The sequence below is a fragment of the Tachysurus fulvidraco genome, chromosome 25 (genome assembly GCF_022655615.1).
Source record: "Tachysurus fulvidraco isolate hzauxx_2018 chromosome 25, HZAU_PFXX_2.0, whole genome shotgun sequence".
NCBI lineage: Eukaryota > Metazoa > Chordata > Actinopteri > Siluriformes > Bagridae > Tachysurus > Tachysurus fulvidraco.
Genome location: NC_062542.1, coordinates 1139450 through 1160334, shown reverse-complemented (window position 1 = coordinate 1160334; position 20885 = coordinate 1139450). Strand labels below are relative to the sequence as shown.

Genomic DNA, 20885 nt, shown 5'->3' with positions numbered 1-20885 from the left:
ATAACCCTGACCCCAGGCCTGTTACATAGCGCTGCTGCATTGAGTGCCACGTCACTGTGGGCGGAGCTTCAGAGGAGGCAAAATGGCGACCACCTACAGCAGCTTCACTTTGTAAGTGTTCACTTTAACCGCGTAACTAAACTGTCACAGCTTTATAAGTGTAAACTAGTGTGTGTTCGGGTTTTGGGGAATATCTTTATTTTAATACACGAGAAAGAGAAACTTGACGTCATTTTGTCTGTTAGCAAACAAGTTGTGCTAATGCTAATGCTAACGGTGTGTAAGTGTGATGTTAAAGAGGGATTGTGGAAGATAACAATGTTTTACACACTGATCACCTCACACTGGGTTTTACACACTGATCACCTCACACTGGGTTTTACACACTGATCACCTCACACTGGGTTTTACACACTGATCACCTCACACTGGGTTTTACACACTGATCACCTCACACTGGGTTTTACACACTGATCACCTCACACTGGGTTTTACACACTGATCACCTCACACTGACTGGGTTTTACACACTGATCACCTCACACTCACTGGGTTTTACACACTGATCACCTCACACTGGGTTTTACACACTGATCACCTCACACTGGGTTTTACACACTGATCACCTCACACTGACTGGGTTTTACACACTGATCACCTCACACTGGGTTTTACACACTGATCACCTCACACTCACTGGGTTTTACACACTGATCACCTCACACTCACTGGGTTTTACACACTGATCACCTCACACTCACTGGGTTTTACACACTGATCACCTCACACTGGGTTTTACACACTGATCACCTCACACTGACTGGGTTTTACACACTGATCACCTCACACTGACTGGGTTTTACACACTGATCACCTCACACTGACTGGGTTTTACACACTGATCACCTCACACTGACTGGGTTTTACACACTGATCACCTCACACTGACTGGGTTTTACACACTGATCACCTCACACTGACTGACTGGGTTTTACACACTGATCACCTCACACTGACTGACTGGGTTTTACACACTGATCACCTCACACTGACTGGGTTTTACACACTGATCACCTCACACTGACTGGGTTTTACACACTGATCACCTCACACTGACTGGGTTTTACACACTGATCACCTCACACTGACACTGGGTTTTACACACTGATCACCTCACACTGACACTGGGTTTTACACACTGATCACCTCACACTGACACTGGGTTTTACACACTGATCACCTCACACTGACTGACTGGGTTTTACACACTGATCACCTCACACTGACTGACTGGGTTTTACACACTGATCACCTCACACTGACTGGGTTTTACACACTGATCACCTCACACTGACTGGGTTTTACACACTGATCAACTTACACTCACTGGGTTTTACACACTGATCACCTCACACTGACTGGGTTTTTCACACTGACTGGGTTTTACACACTGATCACCTCACACTGACTGGGTTTTACACACTGATCACCTCACACTGACTGACTGGGTTTTACACACTGATCACCTCACACTGACTGACTGGGTTTTACACACTGATCACGTCACACTGACTGACTGGGTTTTACACACTGATCACCTCACAGTGATCAGAGCTTTGTGTTCTAAGATCAGGTTGAACTCATAATCTCATGATGGTTTTCCATGACGACAGTTTGGGAATAGTTTAGAAACTCTTGAGCTTTTATTCCAGCATTAAAGCGTCTGTTTTTATCAACACGTAGCTGAACAGCATCGTGTTTAATGTAGGGACGTACAGCAGTTGGATCGTTACATAGATTTGATCGTTATATTAATGTCATAGCTTTGAGATTAAACTAAAACGTCTCCCAGGACGTTCCGGCTCATGGTCTGCATCCGTGGTAAAAGTGACATTGTGTTCTTTAACCTGCTCATCCTTTTATTGGACACCTGCAGGCACACGACGCCCGAGAAGTTCTACGTCGAGGCGTGTGATGACGGCGCTAACGAAGTCCTCTCTATCGATCGAGTGTCTACAGAGATGATGCTGATAGGTAAGAGAGGAGAAACCCCAGGAGACTGAGTTTTAGTCTGTTAATCCCTGCTATCCTGAGCCAAGCCTTTCAGTCATAGTTGAGGAGGCGTGGCATCAGTGTCAATCATTGTGAAGGAGCTGTGGCTCCACCCCTTTTAATCACGTTTATGTGCACGTTTTTGAATTCCCCTCCATGGTGTAATTACGGCTTAATGTATAAAAGGTGTGTAATAATAATAACACCCCATGTATGTGCTGTAGGGATGAAGGACATCCCACCTTCAGCAGCGACCCAGTCGATGTGTGGCATCATGGGGACGATACGGCTGGTAGCAGGTCAGGAGTGAATGTCACGCTAACACTGTTATATGGATGCTAGTTTTCAGCGACTACGATTTAATCCAGATGTAATCCTGTTGCTTTAGGGATGTACCTCATTGTGATCACCAAGAAGAGGAAAGTGGGGGATCTGCTGGGACACGCCGTGTGGAAGGCCGTGGAGTTCGACATGATCTCGTATAAGAAGACGGTGCTGCACCTCACGGACACGCAGGTCTGGTGACGAGTTACGTCAGAGCTTCGGCTCGGGGGCTCTCGTAGTGTGTCGCGTCCGTTTTATCGACCGCGCCGCATAAATTTGACGTTTTTAAGTCTGTTTGTTTTTTACTGTAGATGCAGGACAACAAGACCTTCCTCTCTATGATCAACAACATCCTGAATACAGACGGCTTTTACTTTGCTACAGACTACGACCTCACACACTCCCTGCAGAGGCTCGCCAACACCAGCCCCGAGTTTCAGGAGATGAGTCTGCTGGAGAGGGTCAGAAACACACACACACACACACACACACACACACACACACACACACACAGACACACAGATGAGGAAAGTTCCAACCCTTGTTGTGTGTTTTGTCGTGTGTGCAGGCGGATCAGAGGTTCGTGTGGAACGGCTTCCTGCTCAGAGACTTCAGCACGCAGCCGGAGGTAAACGCAACGTCCGGTATCTGTGCGTCTGATCCATGCACCTATCAGACGTACAGAGAGAAAGACAGATAGACGGGAAGACGGGTCAGCTAGAGACATGGCTAAATAGTTAAACTGAGTTTGCCAGACAGATAGACATGATGATCAGACAGACTAGAAGGACAGGTGGGAAGATCAAGCAGATAAACAGAGAGACAGATCAGACGGGACCAGACGGACGGGTGAACGGATAAGTCGGGTGAGCAGGCACGGATCAGACAGACAGATATGTGGACGGACACGACGTGTGTGTCGGACAGATCGGACTGACAAACGGGCAAACGTAATACTGATGAATGGCTAGATCTACTGTCTGATTACAGGGCTGACTGATTACGGGATTGTCTGATTACGGGATTGTCTGATTACAGGGCTGTCTGATTACAGGGCTGTCTGATTACAGGGCTGTCTGATTACGGGGCTGTCTGATTACAGGGCTGTCTGATTACAGGGCTGTCTGATTACAGGGCTGTCTGATTACAGGGCTGTCTGATTACAGGGCTGTCTGATTACGGGGCTGTCTGATTACAGGGCTGTCTGATTACAGGGCTGTCTGATTACAGGGCTGTCTGATTACAGGGCTGTCTGATTACGGGATTGTCTGATTACAGGGCTGTCTGATTACGGGATTGTCTGATTACGGGATTGTCTGATTATGGGATTGTCTGATTACAGGATTGTCTGATTACGGGGCTGTCTGATTACAGGACTGTGATTACGGGATTGTCTGATTACAGGGCTGTCTGATTACGGGATTGTCTGATTACAGGGCTGTCTGATTACGGGATTGTCTGATTACAGGGCTGTCTGATTACGGGATTGTCTGATTACGGGATTGTCTGATTACGGGATTGTCTGATTACGGGACTGTCTGATTACAGGACTGATTACGGGGCTGTCTGATTACGGGGCTGTCTGATTACGGGGCTGTCTGATTACGGGGCTGTCTGATTACAGGACTGTGATTACGGGATTGTCTGATTACAGGGCTGTCTGATTACGGGATTGTCTGATTACAGGGCTGTCTGATTACGGGGCTGTCTGATTACGGGGCTGTCTGATTACGGGGCTGTCTGATTACAGGACTGTGATTACGGGATTGTCTGATTACAGGGCTGTCTGATTACGGGATTGTCTGATTACAGGGCTGTCTGATTACGGGATTGTCTGATTACGGGATTGTCTGATTACGGGATTGTCTGATTACAGGACTGATTACGGGGCTGTCTGATTACGGGGCTGTCTGATTACGGGGCTGTCTGATTACGGGGCTGTCTGATTACGGGACTGTCTGATTATGGGATTGTCTGATTACGGGACTGTCTGATTACAGGGCTGTCTGATCTAAGTAAAAAGTGCATGAAGACCAACGTGGTGTTTCAGTCGATATTGTATTTCACTCTGCGGTTTGTTTTGCAGCTGCACAGATTCGCCTGTCCTGTGATCCATGGCTGTATCCTTACAAGTCTGCGCTCAGCCTGCCCCGTCGCGCCCGCGCTCTGAACGCCGTCACGCCTACGCCGTCACTATATGTACTGGATTTATCTTTGTTGTCGTTTGTGTTCGTCTTTTATTCCTCCTTAACTCCGCCTGTTCTGTCAGTCATCGCTATGAAGTCCTGCCGCATCAACGGGAAGGTCTTCGACTGGAACCTCATCTCCAGGAGGAGCTGCTTCCGCGCCGGCGTTCGCTACTACGTCAGAGGTGCTCGCTTCAGCCCCCTTTATCCCGACACTGTAGCGTTTAGCGTCACGGTCTGTTTAACCCTTCTGTCCTTTCAGGGATCGACTCCGAGGGTCACGCAGCAAACTTTGTAGAGACGGAGCAGATCGTGCAGTACGGCGGCGCCAAGGCTTCGTTCGTACAAGTGAGCACGAGAAACGAAATCTTATCGTTGTGTTAGAAGCTCGTGTATATGTCGTCTAATCTGTACGTGATCTGATCCGTTCCCTCAGACACGTGGCTCCATTCCGTTCTACTGGTCCCAGCGTCCGAACCTCAAATACAAACCCAAACCGCAGATCAGCAAGAGCGGAAATCACGTGAGCTCCTCCACATCATGTTCTGTGTGTGTGTGTGCACGTGTGTGTGCGCGTGTGTGTGTGTGCGCGTGTGTGTGTGTGCGCGTGTGTGTGTGTGCGCGTGTGTGTGTGTGCGCGTGTGTGTGTGTGTGCGCGTGTGTGTGTGTGTGCGCGTGTGTGTGTGTGTGCGCGCGTGTGTGTGTGTGCGCGTGCGTGTGTGTGCGCGTGCGTGTGTGTGCGCGTGCGTGTGTGTGCGCGTGCGTGTGTGTGCGCGTGCTTGTGTGTGCGTGTGTGTGCGCGTGCGTGTGTGTGCGCGTGCGTGTGTGTGCGCGTGCGTGTGTGTGCGCGTGCGTGTGTGTGCGCGTGCGTGCGTGTGCGTGCGTGTGTGTGCGCGTGCGTGTGTGTGCGCGTGCGTGTGTGTGCGCGCGTGCGTGTGTGTGCGCGCGTGCGTGTGTGTGCGCGTGCGTGTGTGTGCGCGTGCGTGTGTGTGCGTGTGCGTGTGTGTGCGCGTGTGTGCGCGCGTGCGTGTGCGTGCGTGCGTGTGTGTGTGCGCGTGCGTGCGTGTGTGTGTGCGCGTGCGTGTTTGTGTGTGTGCGTGTGCGCGTGCGTGTGTGTGTGTGCGTGCGTGCGTGTGTGTGTGCGCGTGCGTGCGTGTGTGTGTGCGCGTGCGTGTTTGTGTGTGTGTGTGTGCGCGTGCATGTGCGCGTGCGTGTGCGCGTGCGTGCGTGTGTGTGTGCGCGTGCGTGTGCGCGTGCGTGCGTGTGTGCGTGCGCGTGCGTGCGTGTGTGTGCGCGTGCGTGCGTGTGTGTGTGCGCGTGCGTGCGTGTGTGTGTGTAAGATACATGTATTGATTTATGTCCTCATGCTCACAGTTGGACGGCTTTCAGAGACATTTCGACTCCCAGATCATAACCTACGGCAGGCAGGTCATATTAAATCTGGTGCGTGTCTCTGCTTCCTCTCGTCTGTAACTTCTTGTGCTCTTTGGTCTGAAGAACACATTTATTTATTTATTTATTTATTTAATTGTACACGCAGATTAATCAGAAAGGTTCAGAGAAACCTCTGGAGCTCGCCTTCGCCAAGATGGTGGAGAGTCTCGGTAACGGCATGATCAAGTGAGCAACTGCTTCTTAAAGGATTTGTGTATTTACAAAAACGACGACACTCACGTCGGCTTCCTCCTGCAGGTACGTGGCCTTTGACTTCCATAAGGAGTGCAGTAGGATGAGGTGGAATCGCCTGCAGATCCTGGTGGACACGGTTGCCGAGCAACAGGCGGAGTTCGGGTACGGTCGGTAGCTCTGAGGTGCAGACGAACACGAGACGGCGTCAGTGTGAGTTCATGGTTTACTCTGTTCACAGCTACTTCCTGGTGGACGCGGACGGAACGGTCCAGTTGCAGCAGGAGGGGACGTTTCGGAGCAACTGTATGGATTGTCTGGACCGTACCAACGTGGTCCAGAGTCTCCTGGCCAGAAGATCGCTTCAGTCTCAGCTGCAGGTGAAGGCTTTGTATGGACACCTCGGGGACGTGCTGCTGTTACAGGGACACGGGGACATCTCAGCTTTAGATGAGAGACTGATAGTGTGTGTTGTTCCTCATGTACCTGCTGCCCATACTGACACTGTGTGTGTGTGTGTGTGTGTGTGTGTGTGTGTGTGTGTGTGTGTGTGTGTGTGTGTGTGACCTTGTGTTTGCTTGTAGAGACTTGGGGTCCTCCATGTGGGACAGAGAATCGAGGACCAGGCGGAGTTTGAAAAGGTTTACAAGAACGGTGAGAGAACTGAAAATAATCTTTATTAAACAGCTCAGTTTACAACAGGACACTCTGATGTTCAGTCTGTCTCTCTGTGTCTCTCTCTCTGTGTCTCTCTGTATCTCTCTCTCTGTGTCTCTCTGTGTCTCTGTCTGTCTCTCTCTTTCTCTCTCATGTGTAGCATGGGCTGATAATGCTAATGCTTGTGCTAAGCAGTACGCTGGTACAGGAGCTCTGAAGACAGACTTCACACGGTGAGGACTCACACTCTCTCTCTCTCTGTCTCTTACTTTCTCTCCCGCTTTCGCTCTCTCTCTCTCTGTCTGTCTCTCTTTTTTCTCCTATCTCTCTCGCTTTCTCTCTCTTGCTTTCTCTCTTTCCCTTTTTCTCTCTCTCTCGCTTTCTCTCTTTTTCTCATTCTATCTCTCCCTCTCTCTCTCTCTCTCTCTTTGTCTCTCTCTCTCTCCCCTCTCTCACTCGCTGCATCTCTCTCACACACCTAGCATTTCTTTACCTTCTTATATACAGTTGTGTGTGTATGTGTTCAGGACAGGAAAGAGGACACAGTGGGGGCTGGTGATGGACGGCTGGAACTCCATGATCAGATATTACAAGAACAACTTCTCAGATGGATTCAGACAGGTGAGGATTACCCCCCCCCCCCCCACACACACACACACACACTCTTCATGGTTTGTTTCTTACTCGTATTTCTCCCTTCTGCAGGACTCCATCGACCTGTTTTTAGGAAACTACGCTGTGGATGAAGCAGACATGTGCACGACTCTCCATGAAGCCAAAGACTGGAAGTTCCTCACTGTGAGAAACGCACACACACACGCACACACGCACACACACACACGCACACACACCGTTGGCCACGTTAACTTTAGCGTGTCCTCTAATCAGTGTGTTTGTGTTTCGCCCTTCAGCTGCCAATCATCATGGTGGTGGCGTTCTCCATGTGCATCATCTGCCTCCTCATGGCTGGTACGTTCCACGTGTTTATCTCTACGTTAAAGCAGAAGAACATTTCTAATCATCTTACACACCTCCTGGGCAAGAGGGTTTGTAGTGGGTTAGAGTTGTGTGTGTGTGTGTGTGTGTTAATGTGGCTGAACCTCTGGTCTGCAGGAGAGACGTGGACAGAGACGTTAGCGTACGTGCTGTTCTGGGGAATGGCGAGCGTGGTCACGGCCGGCGTCATCCTCTTTAACGGCCGAGACTTCGTGGACGCTCCCAAGCTGGTCCAGAAGGAGAAGATGGACTGAGAGTGCGTGTGTGGAAAGCAGCTGGGTCCCGTTGACTCTTCATCCTCATCCTCGTCTTCGTCCTCGGGACTTTCCTTCTCCCGTCTGCGCCGTGACTGGAGCCTGTACTGAACGTCGTCATCGTCTCCATTCTGTCACGATGGAAGAGGCACGGAGGAGGAGAAGGAGGAGGGAGGAGAAGAGCAGAGGCCAGGCGGGGCCAAATGGGTGGGTGTGGGTGTGGACTGACTCAAAGCCACGCCCACTCGCTGCTCTCCACACTGCAGTCTCATCTCAGAGGAACATCCCAGTCTGACTGGACGCTGTTCCTCAGCTCAGACCTACACTGGGGAAACCACATCTGTGTGATCTTTTAATGTCTCACACACACACACACACACACACACACACACACACACACACACACACACACCATAATGTAGCTTGTATTTTAGTATCTACTGAACCTACATGAGGTTTTTCTCTTCACACACGTTTCCTGTCTCCTATCTGGCACTTGTAGGGAACTTCCTGTTGGGCGACGCGACACTATTGGATCATTTATTGTGATAAATTGTGGGTGTGTGTTTTTAACCCCACCGCATGTGTCGTCAGAGATTCCGACCGATCGTAAATTCTGTTGTGTTTATTTTTCTAAGCACTGAAATGAAACGTATTCGACACGATTCTGCGTTTCGATGTCGTGTTTTTACGTGTTCTGAGTCTGAAAAAAACGTAACGTGATCCTATTTACCGGCGTGTCGCCCCCCCTCCCCTCCCCTCCCCTCCGTGCCAAGATTCGGTCCGATGTCGATATCCGCGTGTTTGTTTCGGTCGCCATGGCGACCTGTTGATTTCAGATTAACGCTTCGCCTGTTAAACCTGTGAGGGGGGGAAAAAAGCAGCCGTTCGGCCGAAAGAGAAGCGTGCGCGTGTTTCCGCTCGGACACAAACACAGCCACATTTTTACGTGTGAAGTTTGTGTCTTTATCGTCGCTCCGAACAGAAACTAACCAACAAAAGCTCCGACCTGCCGTCCGTCTCACACACACACACACACACACACACGGCGAACTGCGTCGCTCAAAAATACGCCAAGTCTCTTTACCTTCTTGCGAAAATGACACACAAACCGATGGACATGATTAATATTAATGAACCAGCTGGAAGCCACGCCCATTTTCTCTCGCTAATGAATATAAGATAATGACATTAAGTCATCGCCTAATGTTAGATCACTTAACGTCATTAACTTCTTATTAGTTAGCGACGAACCAGATAAAAAATAAGAGCCAATTACGATAAAATAAATAACAAGTGAAAATTTTGACTGAATAAAAACAACCGGCGTCTTTATCCTTTATCGAGGTGTCGAATTTTAACGCGTCATCGTTTCACCTCAACACGAGCGTCAGATTCACGTGTTTAACTTTGAACACTAAAAGTTCTTTTCATGTTTGGCCTTTTGTTGCTTTCTGGTTGATTTCGTATCACACGAGCGAACACTTAGCGTCTAATCACCGCTTTATTACAGCAACCTACACCTCACACTCGCTTTAGTCATATTAGCTGCTAACCTGCTAACAGCTAGCGTGATGCTAATAAAGCTACGTTAGCAAAGTGACGCTACGGTTGAGTGACGGAATGCTGTCGTTTTTATTTAATGGCTTTTATCTATTTTAAAAATAGTGACACAGACTCATTTAACTGCAGGACTGGAGCATGTACAGATGTGCGCAGACCCCCAGGAGACGGTTTAATGGTTTAATTAACGGTTTAATGTTTTCTTTAATTTGGACCTTTTTATTTTTGAATACTTTGTGAAACTTACTGGGTTTTTTGTTGTTTTAAATGGATTTTTATGTACATTTACATTTCTGACATTTAACAGACACGCGTTCAAAGATTCTTACGATTTATTTCAATTTATACGATTGAGGGTTAAGGGCCTTGCTCAAGGGCCCTGCATTGGCATCTCGGTGCACCTGGGATTCAAACTCATGTCCTTCTGGTCAGTAGTCTAACACCTTCACCACTAGGCTTCCACATCCCTCACGTTGCCCTTGTCACGTAGTCCGAGACCTGGTCAAAGGTAGACGTGCGAATCTGAACTGTTTGTCATGATAAATTACCAAACGAAGTTTATTTTTATTTGAACGTGTTGTACTGACATTTTTCAGTAGGGTTGAAGTTCGGTTAACGTTTAAATACTTTTAAAGTGTAACTTTAGTATAATATTATAAAATATTGTCTCGGATATCATAACTAGCACCTCTGATGAAAACATCGTCGTGGTGACAGTTTTGTGTCGTCTCCGTGATCGCTGTGCCTTCACAACATCTGTGTAAATGACATAATGCCGTGCGCCGTCGTACACGGCGACATGTTTTTCACTGCATTATTCGTTAGCTAGATTTATTTACATACCGTTCATTTTCCTTTGCGATCTGAATTAGCACACGGAGGAGTTTGTGTAGCTTCTTAACGTCCGAGTCGAACGGATCGTCTGCCTTAAACCGGGGAGGAAAGAAGCGTACGATCTGAAAACCGCCGTCTTGTATCTGCCTTATCAGAGAATGTAAAGCAGTAGCGGATGATATTATGATCACGGCTCTGTGTTGTACTGTTTTTTGTTTTTCTCTTTTTTGGCAGTAGCTTCTCTGAGCAGAAAGTGTGCACTTACAGGTCAAGTGATATGACTGAAGATTCCTGGCCAAATCCTGCATTCAGCTAGTTTTGATGCCAAACCCTCAAACATCACTTTGTCTAATGCGTTGTATATATTTTATTAAAGGAGCACGAGGATGAACTCTGGTGTCTGTTTGTAAATCAGTGCAGTCATTCGGATGAAGTTTATTCATTCATTCATTCATTCATTCATTCATCTTCTACCGCTTATCCGAACTTCTCGGGTCACGGGGAGCCTGTGCCTATCTCAGGCGTCATTGGGCATCGAGGCAGGATACACCCTGGACGGAGTGCCAACCCATCACAGGGCACACACACACACACACACTACGGACAATTTTCCAGAGATGCCAATCAACCTACCATGCATGTCTTTGGACCGGGGGAGGAAACCGGAGTACCCGGAGGAAACCCCCGAGGCACGGGGAGAACATGCAAACTCCACACACACACACACACACACGGTGGAAGTGGGAATCGAACCCCCGACCCTGGAAGTCTGAGGTGAACGTGCTAACCACTAAGCCACCGTGCCCCCCCTCAGGTGAAGTAAACGATCACTGGAATGATGATAAATCCGATTTATACCTACATTTAACACCAGACTACAGGGTTTAACTATGTTTACTAAGGCTAGTGTATGATGATTCGACATCTGCACAATTGTCAGAGTTTTATATATAAATATTATCACCAGACCATCAATTCTGAGCTCAGGGCTTTGGTTAGTTTTAAAGCTGCAGTTTCTGGAATGACCTACAGATGGCAGCGTGTGCAGCAATGAGAAATAATAACGCAGAAGAAGAGTGACGAAAATTAACTGCACTTTATTTATATTTTGCTTTATTTATAAACTGACTTTAAAGTCCACGTTTATTCAGGTACAACACGATTATCGACATAAATTACATGTATGTGTTTTTATCGCTAATTGAGTTCCGTGTGTGTGTGTGTATATATTTATCACGTGTGGGTATTTATCAGGTGTGTGTGTGTATTTATTGTGTGTGAGATTTACATTTATCAGGAGTGTGTGTGTGTGTGTGTGTGTGTGTGTGTGTGTGTGTGTGTGTGTGTGTGTGTGTGTGTGTGTGTGTGTGTGTGTGTGTGAGAGAGAGAGAGAGAGAGAGATTATATTTATCTTGTGTATGTGTGTGTTATTTATCAGGTTTGTGTGTGTGTGTGTGTGTGTGTGTGTGTGTGTGTGTGTGTGTGTGTGTGTGTGTGTGTGTATATATATGTATATGTAAGTGCGGGAGAGAGAGAAATGTTTGCAGAGCTGAACAACATTCTGAACACCAGCCCTGATGACGTCACACAGGTAAAGTAACTCCTTTATTTGTGGATAATCCTGAGTAACTGCAGTAAATTATAATTGAGGTGTGTGTGTGTGTGTGTGTGTGTGTGTGTGTGTGTGTGTGTGTGTAGAGGAGCTTCATCCTGCTGTCAGACAGGAAGGCAGACGCTTCGTTCCTCATCCATCATTACCTCAGCTTTTATCTGAAGGGTAAGAATCCAGATCTAAAATAACAACCTATAATAAGAAGTAAAAATGTTTGTGAGTTTGTGTGTGTGTGTGTGTGTGTGTGTATGTGTGTGTGTGTGGTGTTTTTATTGTAGTTTTATTTTGTTTGTGGTGTTAGTTATTTGTGAGATTGTTGTGTAGTTGTGTTGTGTGTCATCTTCCTTTGACCTTTATTTAACCCTTAATAGTGATGAAGTGTAAATAACTTATTTAGTATAAAATGCTCAGATAAACAGGAACATTGTGTTCTTGTGTTGTGTTTACTTTTGTTCAGCTGGCTGTAAAGTGTGTTTTATTGGCCTGGTGCAGTCGTTCAGTCACTACAGCGCTGTGGCTCAAAGACTGGTGAGTCGAGAGTTCACTTTATTCACCGCTTTTTTAATGTCATTGAATTTTTAGGTTGATAAAAACATTGTAAAATGTAATCAAACATATCAGCAACATTTCTACAGCAGAGCAGTAAAGAGCTTCATGTACAGCAGTATTTTATTTTTATTGATAATTTGTGTATAATACACACACACACACACACACACACACACATATATATACATACGTGTGTGTTACAGGGAATAAATCTGGTGCAGGCGAAAGAAAAAGGTCAGCTGGTGTTTGTAGAAGCTCTGAAGGCCTCGGCTGCCGTGATGCTCAGTGAGAGCAGTGATGAAGTAGCGCAGCTGTTTGATTATCTCAGGTCTCTCTCTCACTCACACACACACACACACACACACACACTCACACTCCCTCGTTTACTTATTGTGCTTAATTAAATGTGTGTGTAGGTCCCCAGTCCCGGACCTCAGAGCTCTGTTTGAGTTTGTAAGTTCCTCTCTGAGTCAGTGCGAGGCCGAGGCAGGTTCGAGCTCCTCCCCAGTGCTGATTGTGGATGACCTGAGTGTGTTGTTGAGTTTGGGCGTCAGTGTCAGAGCCGTTTTGGACTTCACACACTATTGTCAGGCCTCCATCTGCTCTCGACTGCAAGTGTGTGCTCTACACACACACACACACACACACACACACACACACACACACACACACACACACACTATATGTATGCATGTATATATGAGTGTATGTCTGCATGTTTGGTGTGCAGGGCTCTGTTGTAACTCTGGTGCGATGTGACGATGAGGAAGAGGAGGATGAGGATGAGAGCTCCAGCCATCTCCTGCAGGCTTTGAGTCATCAGTGCACTCTGTCTCTGCGTGTTGAGGGGCTTCAGACGGGTTACTGCAGGGACATCCACGGCCAGGTGTGAACACACACACACACCACACCATAATCTCTTGATCGGTCAGACAACGTTGATTAATTTTCTCTAACAGCACTGCAGCTGTAAATTACAGTTTAATACACCACTAATTTTTTGTATGATGTCTTAACTTATATCTCTGGAATAAAAAAGAAGTAACGAAGCTGTTGCTGTTATAAACAACTTCACTTCATCGCACCACCCGATCACTCTGTTATTTATGAACGTGTGTGACGTTTTTCAGGTGGAGATTTGGTGGAGAGGCAGCGGAGAGAACGTGCAGAGCCAGAGAAAGATCTTTCAGTACAAAGTTCACGATAAAGGCGCGTCGTTCTTTGCACCAGGAACCTCGAGCGCTGTGCTTTAACATTGTGGTGATGATGATGATGATGATGATGATGATGATAACTCATTGTGTTTCTTGGACTCTGATGGCTCTGTAATGTATTTAAGCTTTTTATATAAATCTATTTGCCTAATGTTTTGTCCCAGTTTTCAATTATTAAATATATTTAGTCTTTTTTTTTTCCCCTAAACAAATCTCCACCCTTGTGTTTAGGCTCATTTTTATTTAATCTGAAAAAAATAAGTTATAATATTTATAAGTTATAGAATATAAAATCTTTAATGCAAAAAAAGGTTTATAACTGAATTTATATCTTAAAAAACAATCACAGTTAACATTGAGTTCAACCAGAATTATGAGTAAAAAAATGATAGAAAATAATGTGAATCTTTTGATTCCTTTTTGAATTAATTAATTTGTGCTGAATTAAAATAACAGCCAGTGCTTAAGTTAAATGAGCTGATTAGCTGTCACACGTGACCTGTCACTTTTCATTGAATCGAATCGATTAACATCAGTATGAGTCGATTCAGAGTTCAACGATCCGATTCGCTGGAAAAGCGAATTTTCACTATGGAATCGTTTGCTTTTCGGTGCACTTTGGCACCGAGCCGAATGATTTACTGAAGAGCGTTATTGACTGACTCGGATCACCTGACTTAGCTAATTTAGAAATAATCGACTCTGATTTAAAATATATTATTTACTGAAAAGAGCAAACTGTCGCTAAAGAAACTTCGTCATTCGATTCCGAGTCGAATGATTCGATACACTGAAAAGAGCCGTCTGTTTTTTAAGTGGCCACCAGATGGCGTACTTAGTGTGTGTAGTGGCAGGTTGAAGTTGAGGGATCATGTGGCGCACACACACACACACACACACACACACACACACACACACACACACACACACACACACACACACACACACACACACACACACACACACACACACACACACACACACACACACACACACACACACACACACACACACACACACACACACACACACACACACACACACACACACACACACACACACACACACACACACACACACACACACACACACACACACACGAATCTGTCAAAATAGTGTGTACATGCGACTCTGCTTTAATACCTTGTGTTATATCTGTAAGTGACTGAGGCACAAATCAGCAGACCGTCAAATAAATCTCTTATAACGGAAGAAGAGAAGCTTTAAGTAAGTAATTAAGACTTTCTTCAGGTAATTTGGTGACATTTGTGTTGCTAAAGCGCCCTTGTATGTTGGACAGCACGAACGCTAGCTAATGCTAACTAATGCTAACTAATGCTAAATATCTTAGCCTCGGAGTCAACGGCTTTGTTTACATCTAAACACATCTTATTAGCAGATAAACTGGTGTTTTTATACAAACCCCCGAGTTTAAAAATGACCAAACAATCGAAGTCATGAGCGTTAACAGGTTTGTTGTTTAGCTCGTTAGCTTGTTAGCGTGTCTCTGTTAGCTTTGTTGCTAACACCGTGGGAACGGATTCAAATGAATGAATGAATGTTGATTTTGTTCATAAATAAAATATTCTATCAGAAGATAAACTTTTATACGTACTTTATGTATTTATGTGAGTATAATCCCGAGGCAGGATTAGTACAGAATGGTTAAAATAAAAATTAATTATGAATATAAAGTGATTAATGTTTTTAACGTCTAATTACAGCAAAGTTTTTATTTGTTTATAATATTAAATAATATTTTTTAAGTTATTTATCACTAGATTTAATTAGTTTTCTTCCCAATGTGTGCTTTCTGACTGAATTTAAGACTAATAAAACCTGAACGGTTGCATTGTGACGTCAGAAATGTGATTAAGTGTTAAATGAAGTCTGTAATGACGATAAAAGTCATTAAGGAGCTTTTAGAGAATATTTATTAAGCTCGTGATGTTTCTGTTTAAGGCACAACGAGGATTTGTTTTAATTAACGAATGATGTGATTTATATTTTGTCTGTTTTTAGTTGTATTTTATATTAAAAGCTTTATCTCAGACTGTTGTGGCTCTGACGCTGGAGACTCCTTCCATAAATGTTCCGTCGTCTCCTTACAGAAATCCGACACATTAATATAGATCTGCGATGAACCTTCGACACGTCGGAGTCCTGAATGAAAAAGTCTGTGGTGTAAATCAGCAGTTCAGTATTGGAGCTGAGGGTGATGAGGAAGAGGAGGGTGTGATGGTTATGAAGAGGGTGAGGTGGTGGTGGTGGTGGCGACGACGATGATGATGGTGATGAGGAGGTTGTGATGTCATGGAGACAATGTTGTTCAGTGTGTTTTGCGTGCTGTGTCTTCGGCCTGGAGAAAAAGGTTGTGTTAGTGTTCGGTTGTGTGTGTTTACACGATTAAAGCTCTAGTGAGTAAATAAAATTTAGTGTAGAATTAAAGCTGTTTTATTATAGATATAGATTTCGTCGTCAAGCAGCAGCAAGAATTTTGTGTGTTTGCGTGCAGATCCATCAGGAAGGGAATCAGATGTAACGTGTGTTCTGGTTTTCAGCTTATTTATTTATTTATTGTTTGTTTGTTTGTTTGTTTGTTTGGGGGGGGGGCACGGTGGCTTAGTGGTTAGCACGTTCACCTTACACCTCCAGGGTTGGGGGTTCGATTCTCGCCTCCGCCTTGTGTGTGTGGAGTTCGCATGTTCTCCCCGTGCCTCGGGGGTTTCCTCCGGGTACTCCGGTTTCCTCCCCCGGTCCAAAGACATGCATGGTAGGTTGATTGGCATCTCTGGAAAATTGTCCGTAGTGTGTGTGTGTGTGTGTGAGTGAATGAGAGTGTGTGTGTGTGTGTGAATGAGAGTGTGTGTGTGCCCTGTGATGGGTTGGCACTCCGTCCAGGGTGTATCCTGCCTCGATGCCCGATGATGCCTGAGATAGGCACAGGCTCCCCGTGACCCGAGAAGTTCGGATAAGCGGTAGGAGATGAATGAATGAATGAATGTTTGTTTTTGTTTGTTTTTTGAACCTGAACGGATCGAATGTCCTGATGTGACGCTCTTTCTGTGCTCATGATATGTTTTGATCCTGATAAGGAAGAAAAGTAAAGCTCAGGGAAACTTTACTTTAAGTTTACAGTAAACAGCAGAACCTTGGCTTATGTGGTGGGTTTTATTTATTTAATTTTTCTTAACAGTAAACCAGAAATAATAACTAGTGTAACGTTCCTCATATTCGCTCCTCAGGTTTTCTGCTCCTTATTGCGTAATCGCTCACGTCTTACGTCCACGAGCAGACAGAAGCACTGTGGTGTGTCTCATACTCACAAATATAGACGACACACAACATGCACAAAGTGTTTCATTTGTATATAAAGGTGCCTTTCAGCCAGTGAGCTGTGTTAAGTGTGTGTGTGTGTGTGTGTGTGTGTGTGTGTGTGTGTGTGTGTGTGTGTGTGTGTGTGCACGCTGGAACAGGACCACCTCAGTGTGGAATGTAGCAGGGTGTAGCTCAGTGTAGAGGTGTGTTTGTCTGACTGAGCGTCGTTATTCTCGTCCTGCTGGAATTCTGAGCAGAAAAAAAAGAGAAAGTTTTGTGGAATAAAGCAGGAAGATCTCCGACCTGTCAGGATCAGAAGTGTTTTATTTTGCATTAATAAACAGCGGGTTTGTGATGATGGTGGTTGCCATGGTGATAACTGCACCTTAACAGCAGCCTCCGTCTCCGTCTGACTTATTTCCTCATGTTTTCTTTCTTTTTTATAAAACAGCTGAATTTAATAAATAAACTTCCTCATGAGCGCCAACATCTCGACCTGAACACACACCGATCTAAAAGGTTACAGCGTTATACAACGTCCTGTAACGACTGTTAGTGTGGGTTAGTGTGTGTGTGTGTCAATGTGTGTGTGTGTGTCTTAATGTGTGTGTTAGTGTGTGTTAGTGTGTGAGAGTGTGTGTGTTAATGTGTGTGTGTTAATGTGTGTGTGTGTGTGTTAGGTACCCGGATGAACTTCGGTGCCGCCCAGTTGGAACACACGAGCCCGATGGCTGCCAGCTGACCTTTGACCTTCGACCGCCAGGATGATGTCGGTCAGAGAGCGTCTCCGCCAGAACATCTCGGCCGCCTTCTACAGGCACGGCCTGCTCTGCGCCTCCTACCCAGTTCCCATCATCCTCTTCACCTCCGCCAGCATCCTGGCCTGCTGGTGAGTCACATGACCTCCGATGTAGCTCAAAACTAAGTCTGTGAGAAAGTCTGTGAGAAAGTGACCCAGAGGGACTCGTGACTCGGTCACACCAACACAGCCTGCTTTGTGAAGGTACGGTGACCTTAGTGCAGCGTGCGGAGTCGAGGGACACGGACACCGTGACAGACAGAGAGAGCGATTGTGTAAGGGACGTCCCATCCTTCTGCTGTTACAGCTCGGCCTGACGCTCCGCCTGACGCTCCGCCTGACGCTCCACCTGACGCTCCACCTGACGCTCGCACCGCACATCGGTTCCTTAATTACTTCTTGTTCCGCAGTTTACCGACAGTCAGAAGGTGTTCGGTGAATAAAGAACGACATCCTGCTCGTTCTATTTATTTGTAGTTACGTTTAAGGTCTCACTCGCGTCCGCAGCTATAAAAGTCATTCAGACGTCAGTGAAGATCGAGTCCAAAGTAAAGGTTGTATTTCCTCAGACTAAGGAACAACAGTGAGACGAGTCCGAGTCGAGTCAGGAAACTTTCTCTGACTGTTATAAAGCACGGACACTGCAGACTCCTTACATACAGACCTCAGTATGATTACACACCACCTTAAAGTCAAGTGTGTTACGCACGTCCCTGTGAAAGCGCTGTTGCTATAGAAACCATGAAATATATGAGCAAGTGCACTTCTGTCACAGCTGTAATCGGCGTCCTGTACACGATGACCTGCTGTGAGACGTCAACACTCGCAGCTAGGAACTGTCTGCTGTTCTTACTGACAGGAATGTGAGGACGGTGGAGCGCTCTCTGTCTGTCTGTCTGTCTCTCTCTCTCTCTCTCTCTGTCTGTCTCTCCCTCTCTCTCTCTCTCTCTCTCTCTCTCTCTCTCTCTCTCTCTGTCTCTCTCTCTCTGTCTCTCTCTCTCTGTCTCTCCCTCTCTCTTTCTCTCTCTCTCTCTCTCTGTCTGTCTCTCCCTCTCTCTCTCTCTCTCTCTCTCTCTCTCTCTCTCTCTCTCTCTCTCACTCACACACACACACACACACACACACACACACACACACACACAGTTAGGAGATCTATTGTGCAAGAGCATGCAGGATTTCACAACTTCATTCCTCGAGTGTTCACACGCCACCTCGCACTCGAACAAACACACCGCTGAGCTGCCTTTAAAGTCGAGTCACCACTTTGATCTCCGGAGCTTAGTGAAGTAACACAATGCACAAGTGCAGGAAACCGAGCACAACACAACATGGTACACACAGCGGGACGTAAATAAACACACCCAGCTTTCTTCCGATGGAGCACAGAAGCGTTTTTCCTGATTTTGTCCTTAATGTACGAGTCTAACGTAGCTGATAATTAACTGTAATTTCTAATCACTTAGACTTTAGGCTCCGCCTCCTACCTGATATAAGGGGCGGTATAATGATTTTTTTCTCTCTCTTTGTTTCTCTACAGTTTTTATTTGTTTGTCTGCAAGTGTCTGTCGTCTCTCGACAAGAAGTATACTGATGAAAGCAGATCATCTCGTGTGTGTGTGTGTGTGTGTGTGTGTGTTCTAGAACATAGCAGTGTTGTAGGGATTGTTATTAAGGTCACATTAAGACTCAACTCGAGGGAAGCTGCTAACTCTTTATAATGAGAAATAATAATGTCTTTCATTTATCTACCCTTTTTCCCACAATCAGGGTGACTGTGTGTGTGTGTGTGTGTGTGTGTGTGTGTGAAAATGGTCACAGTTATTGTTCTCATAGTGCAAATATGTAGAAGACCAAGAGGCAGGAATTTCGGTCTATGGCTCATTGTTCTCCCTCTCTGTCTCTTCCTCTGTCTCTCGCTCTCTGTCTCTACCCCCCCACCCCCTCTCTCAGTTACCCCCTGTTGAAGTTGCCCTTGCCGGGAACAGGTCCTGTAGAGTTTACCACTGGGGTGAAGGATTATTCCGTCCCTCACCACGAGCCCCAGGGTGACCCAGGCGAGCATCCTGATTGGGTAATACCGTGCAGTTAGATTCTGCCCCATCACACCTGTATGTTGGTGCCTAAGTGAGCAGTGTGTAACTCTGTGGCTTTCTCTTCTCGTCTCAGTATCACGGTGCCCCGGTTGCTTACATCCAGCAGGTGCTGGTGAAGGCGGCCGTGTCTCCGTGGGACAGCAGCTTGGTGCCCGTGGACGTGTTTCGCTCGCCGCTCGGCCGAGTCTTCAGCCTCCTGGAGGAAATCCGTAACCATGTTAACGCTGAGAGGTCCAGAAATCTAGCTGAAATATTCTCCCTCCTCGTGTCTCGTCTCCCTCCTCGTGTCTCGTCTCCCTCCTCGTGTCTCGTCTCCCTCCTCGTGTCTCGTCTCGTGTCTCGTCTCCCTCCTCGTGTCTCGTCTCCCTCCTCGTGTCTCGTCTCCCTCCTCGTGTCTCGTCTCCCTCCTCGTGTCTCGTCTCCCTCCTTACGTTTCTGCCTTTAACCTGAAACTCCTTTGTGTTTCCTCCCCTGCGCAGAGGTTTGGAGTCTCTCTGTCTCCAGGTGACTGATCTGTTGCCGGGGTTACGGCGCATGCAGTCCGTGCTTCCCGAACACGGCTGTCTGCTGGTTTCCCCCGGCAACTACTGGCAGAACCGGCAGGACGTGTTTGACTCTGATCCAGACATCCTGAAGACCATCCAGCAACATGAACCTAAAGGCCTGCACACGTCTGCCACGCTGAAAGGTGACGCAGGAAGTGACATCACACGCACGATGTGATGGAGAGCGATTTAATTCGTCCTCATGTAGCCTTACTTTACTCTGTGTGTGTGTGTGTGTGTGTGTGTGTGTGTGTGTGTGTGTG

At 46.4% G+C, this 20885-nt stretch overlaps 3 protein-coding genes across 4 annotated transcripts in view; all 3 read left to right on the top strand.

Annotated features, from left to right (window-relative positions):
* Nucleotides 1-40: 40 nt before the first annotated feature.
* On the top strand, nt 41-10883 carry sacm1lb (SAC1 like phosphatidylinositide phosphatase b). The gene is made up of 20 exons (XM_027133267.2): nt 41-111; nt 1937-2034; nt 2277-2351; nt 2441-2568; nt 2688-2837; nt 2945-3004; nt 4463-4496; nt 4646-4747; nt 4825-4910; nt 4999-5085; nt 5937-6005; nt 6103-6182; nt 6255-6353; nt 6430-6568; nt 6773-6842; nt 7006-7078; nt 7373-7466; nt 7551-7643; nt 7757-7814; nt 7959-10883. Exons 1-20 carry the CDS (start codon nt 83-85, stop codon nt 8093-8095), a joined length of 1761 nt encoding a protein of 586 aa, XP_026989068.1. The 5' UTR covers nt 41-82; the 3' UTR covers nt 8096-10883.
* Nucleotides 10884-11494: 611 nt separating this feature from the next.
* Nucleotides 11495-14019, top strand: elp6 (elongator acetyltransferase complex subunit 6). Of its 2 annotated transcripts, none has more exons than XM_027133265.2 (8): nt 11495-11643; nt 12014-12083; nt 12191-12269; nt 12562-12632; nt 12857-12981; nt 13070-13268; nt 13384-13539; nt 13784-14019. In XM_027133265.2, the coding sequence occupies exons 2-8, from the start codon at nt 12030-12032 to the stop codon at nt 13904-13906; spliced, it is 807 nt and encodes a 268-aa protein (XP_026989066.2). In that variant the 5' UTR covers nt 11495-11643; nt 12014-12029; the 3' UTR covers nt 13907-14019. The 2 variants fall into 2 exon arrangements, with proteins under 2 accessions (XP_026989066.2, XP_047664638.1); XM_047808682.1 differs by having other exon boundaries at nt 11520-11673.
* An 869-nt stretch (nt 14020-14888) lies between these two features.
* The window catches only part of LOC113634370 (SREBF chaperone), a 19206-nt gene continuing 13209 nt past the window's right edge, over nt 14889-20885 (top strand). The window contains exons 1-5 of the mRNA XM_047808681.1: nt 14889-15094; nt 17866-18074; nt 19935-20055; nt 20151-20308; nt 20557-20765. Of these exons, the coding sequence (XP_047664637.1) occupies nt 17950-18074; nt 19935-20055; nt 20151-20308; nt 20557-20765 (613 nt within the window). The 5' untranslated portion in view covers nt 14889-15094; nt 17866-17949. The remainder of the gene's footprint in view (nt 15095-17865; nt 18075-19934; nt 20056-20150; nt 20309-20556; nt 20766-20885) is intronic.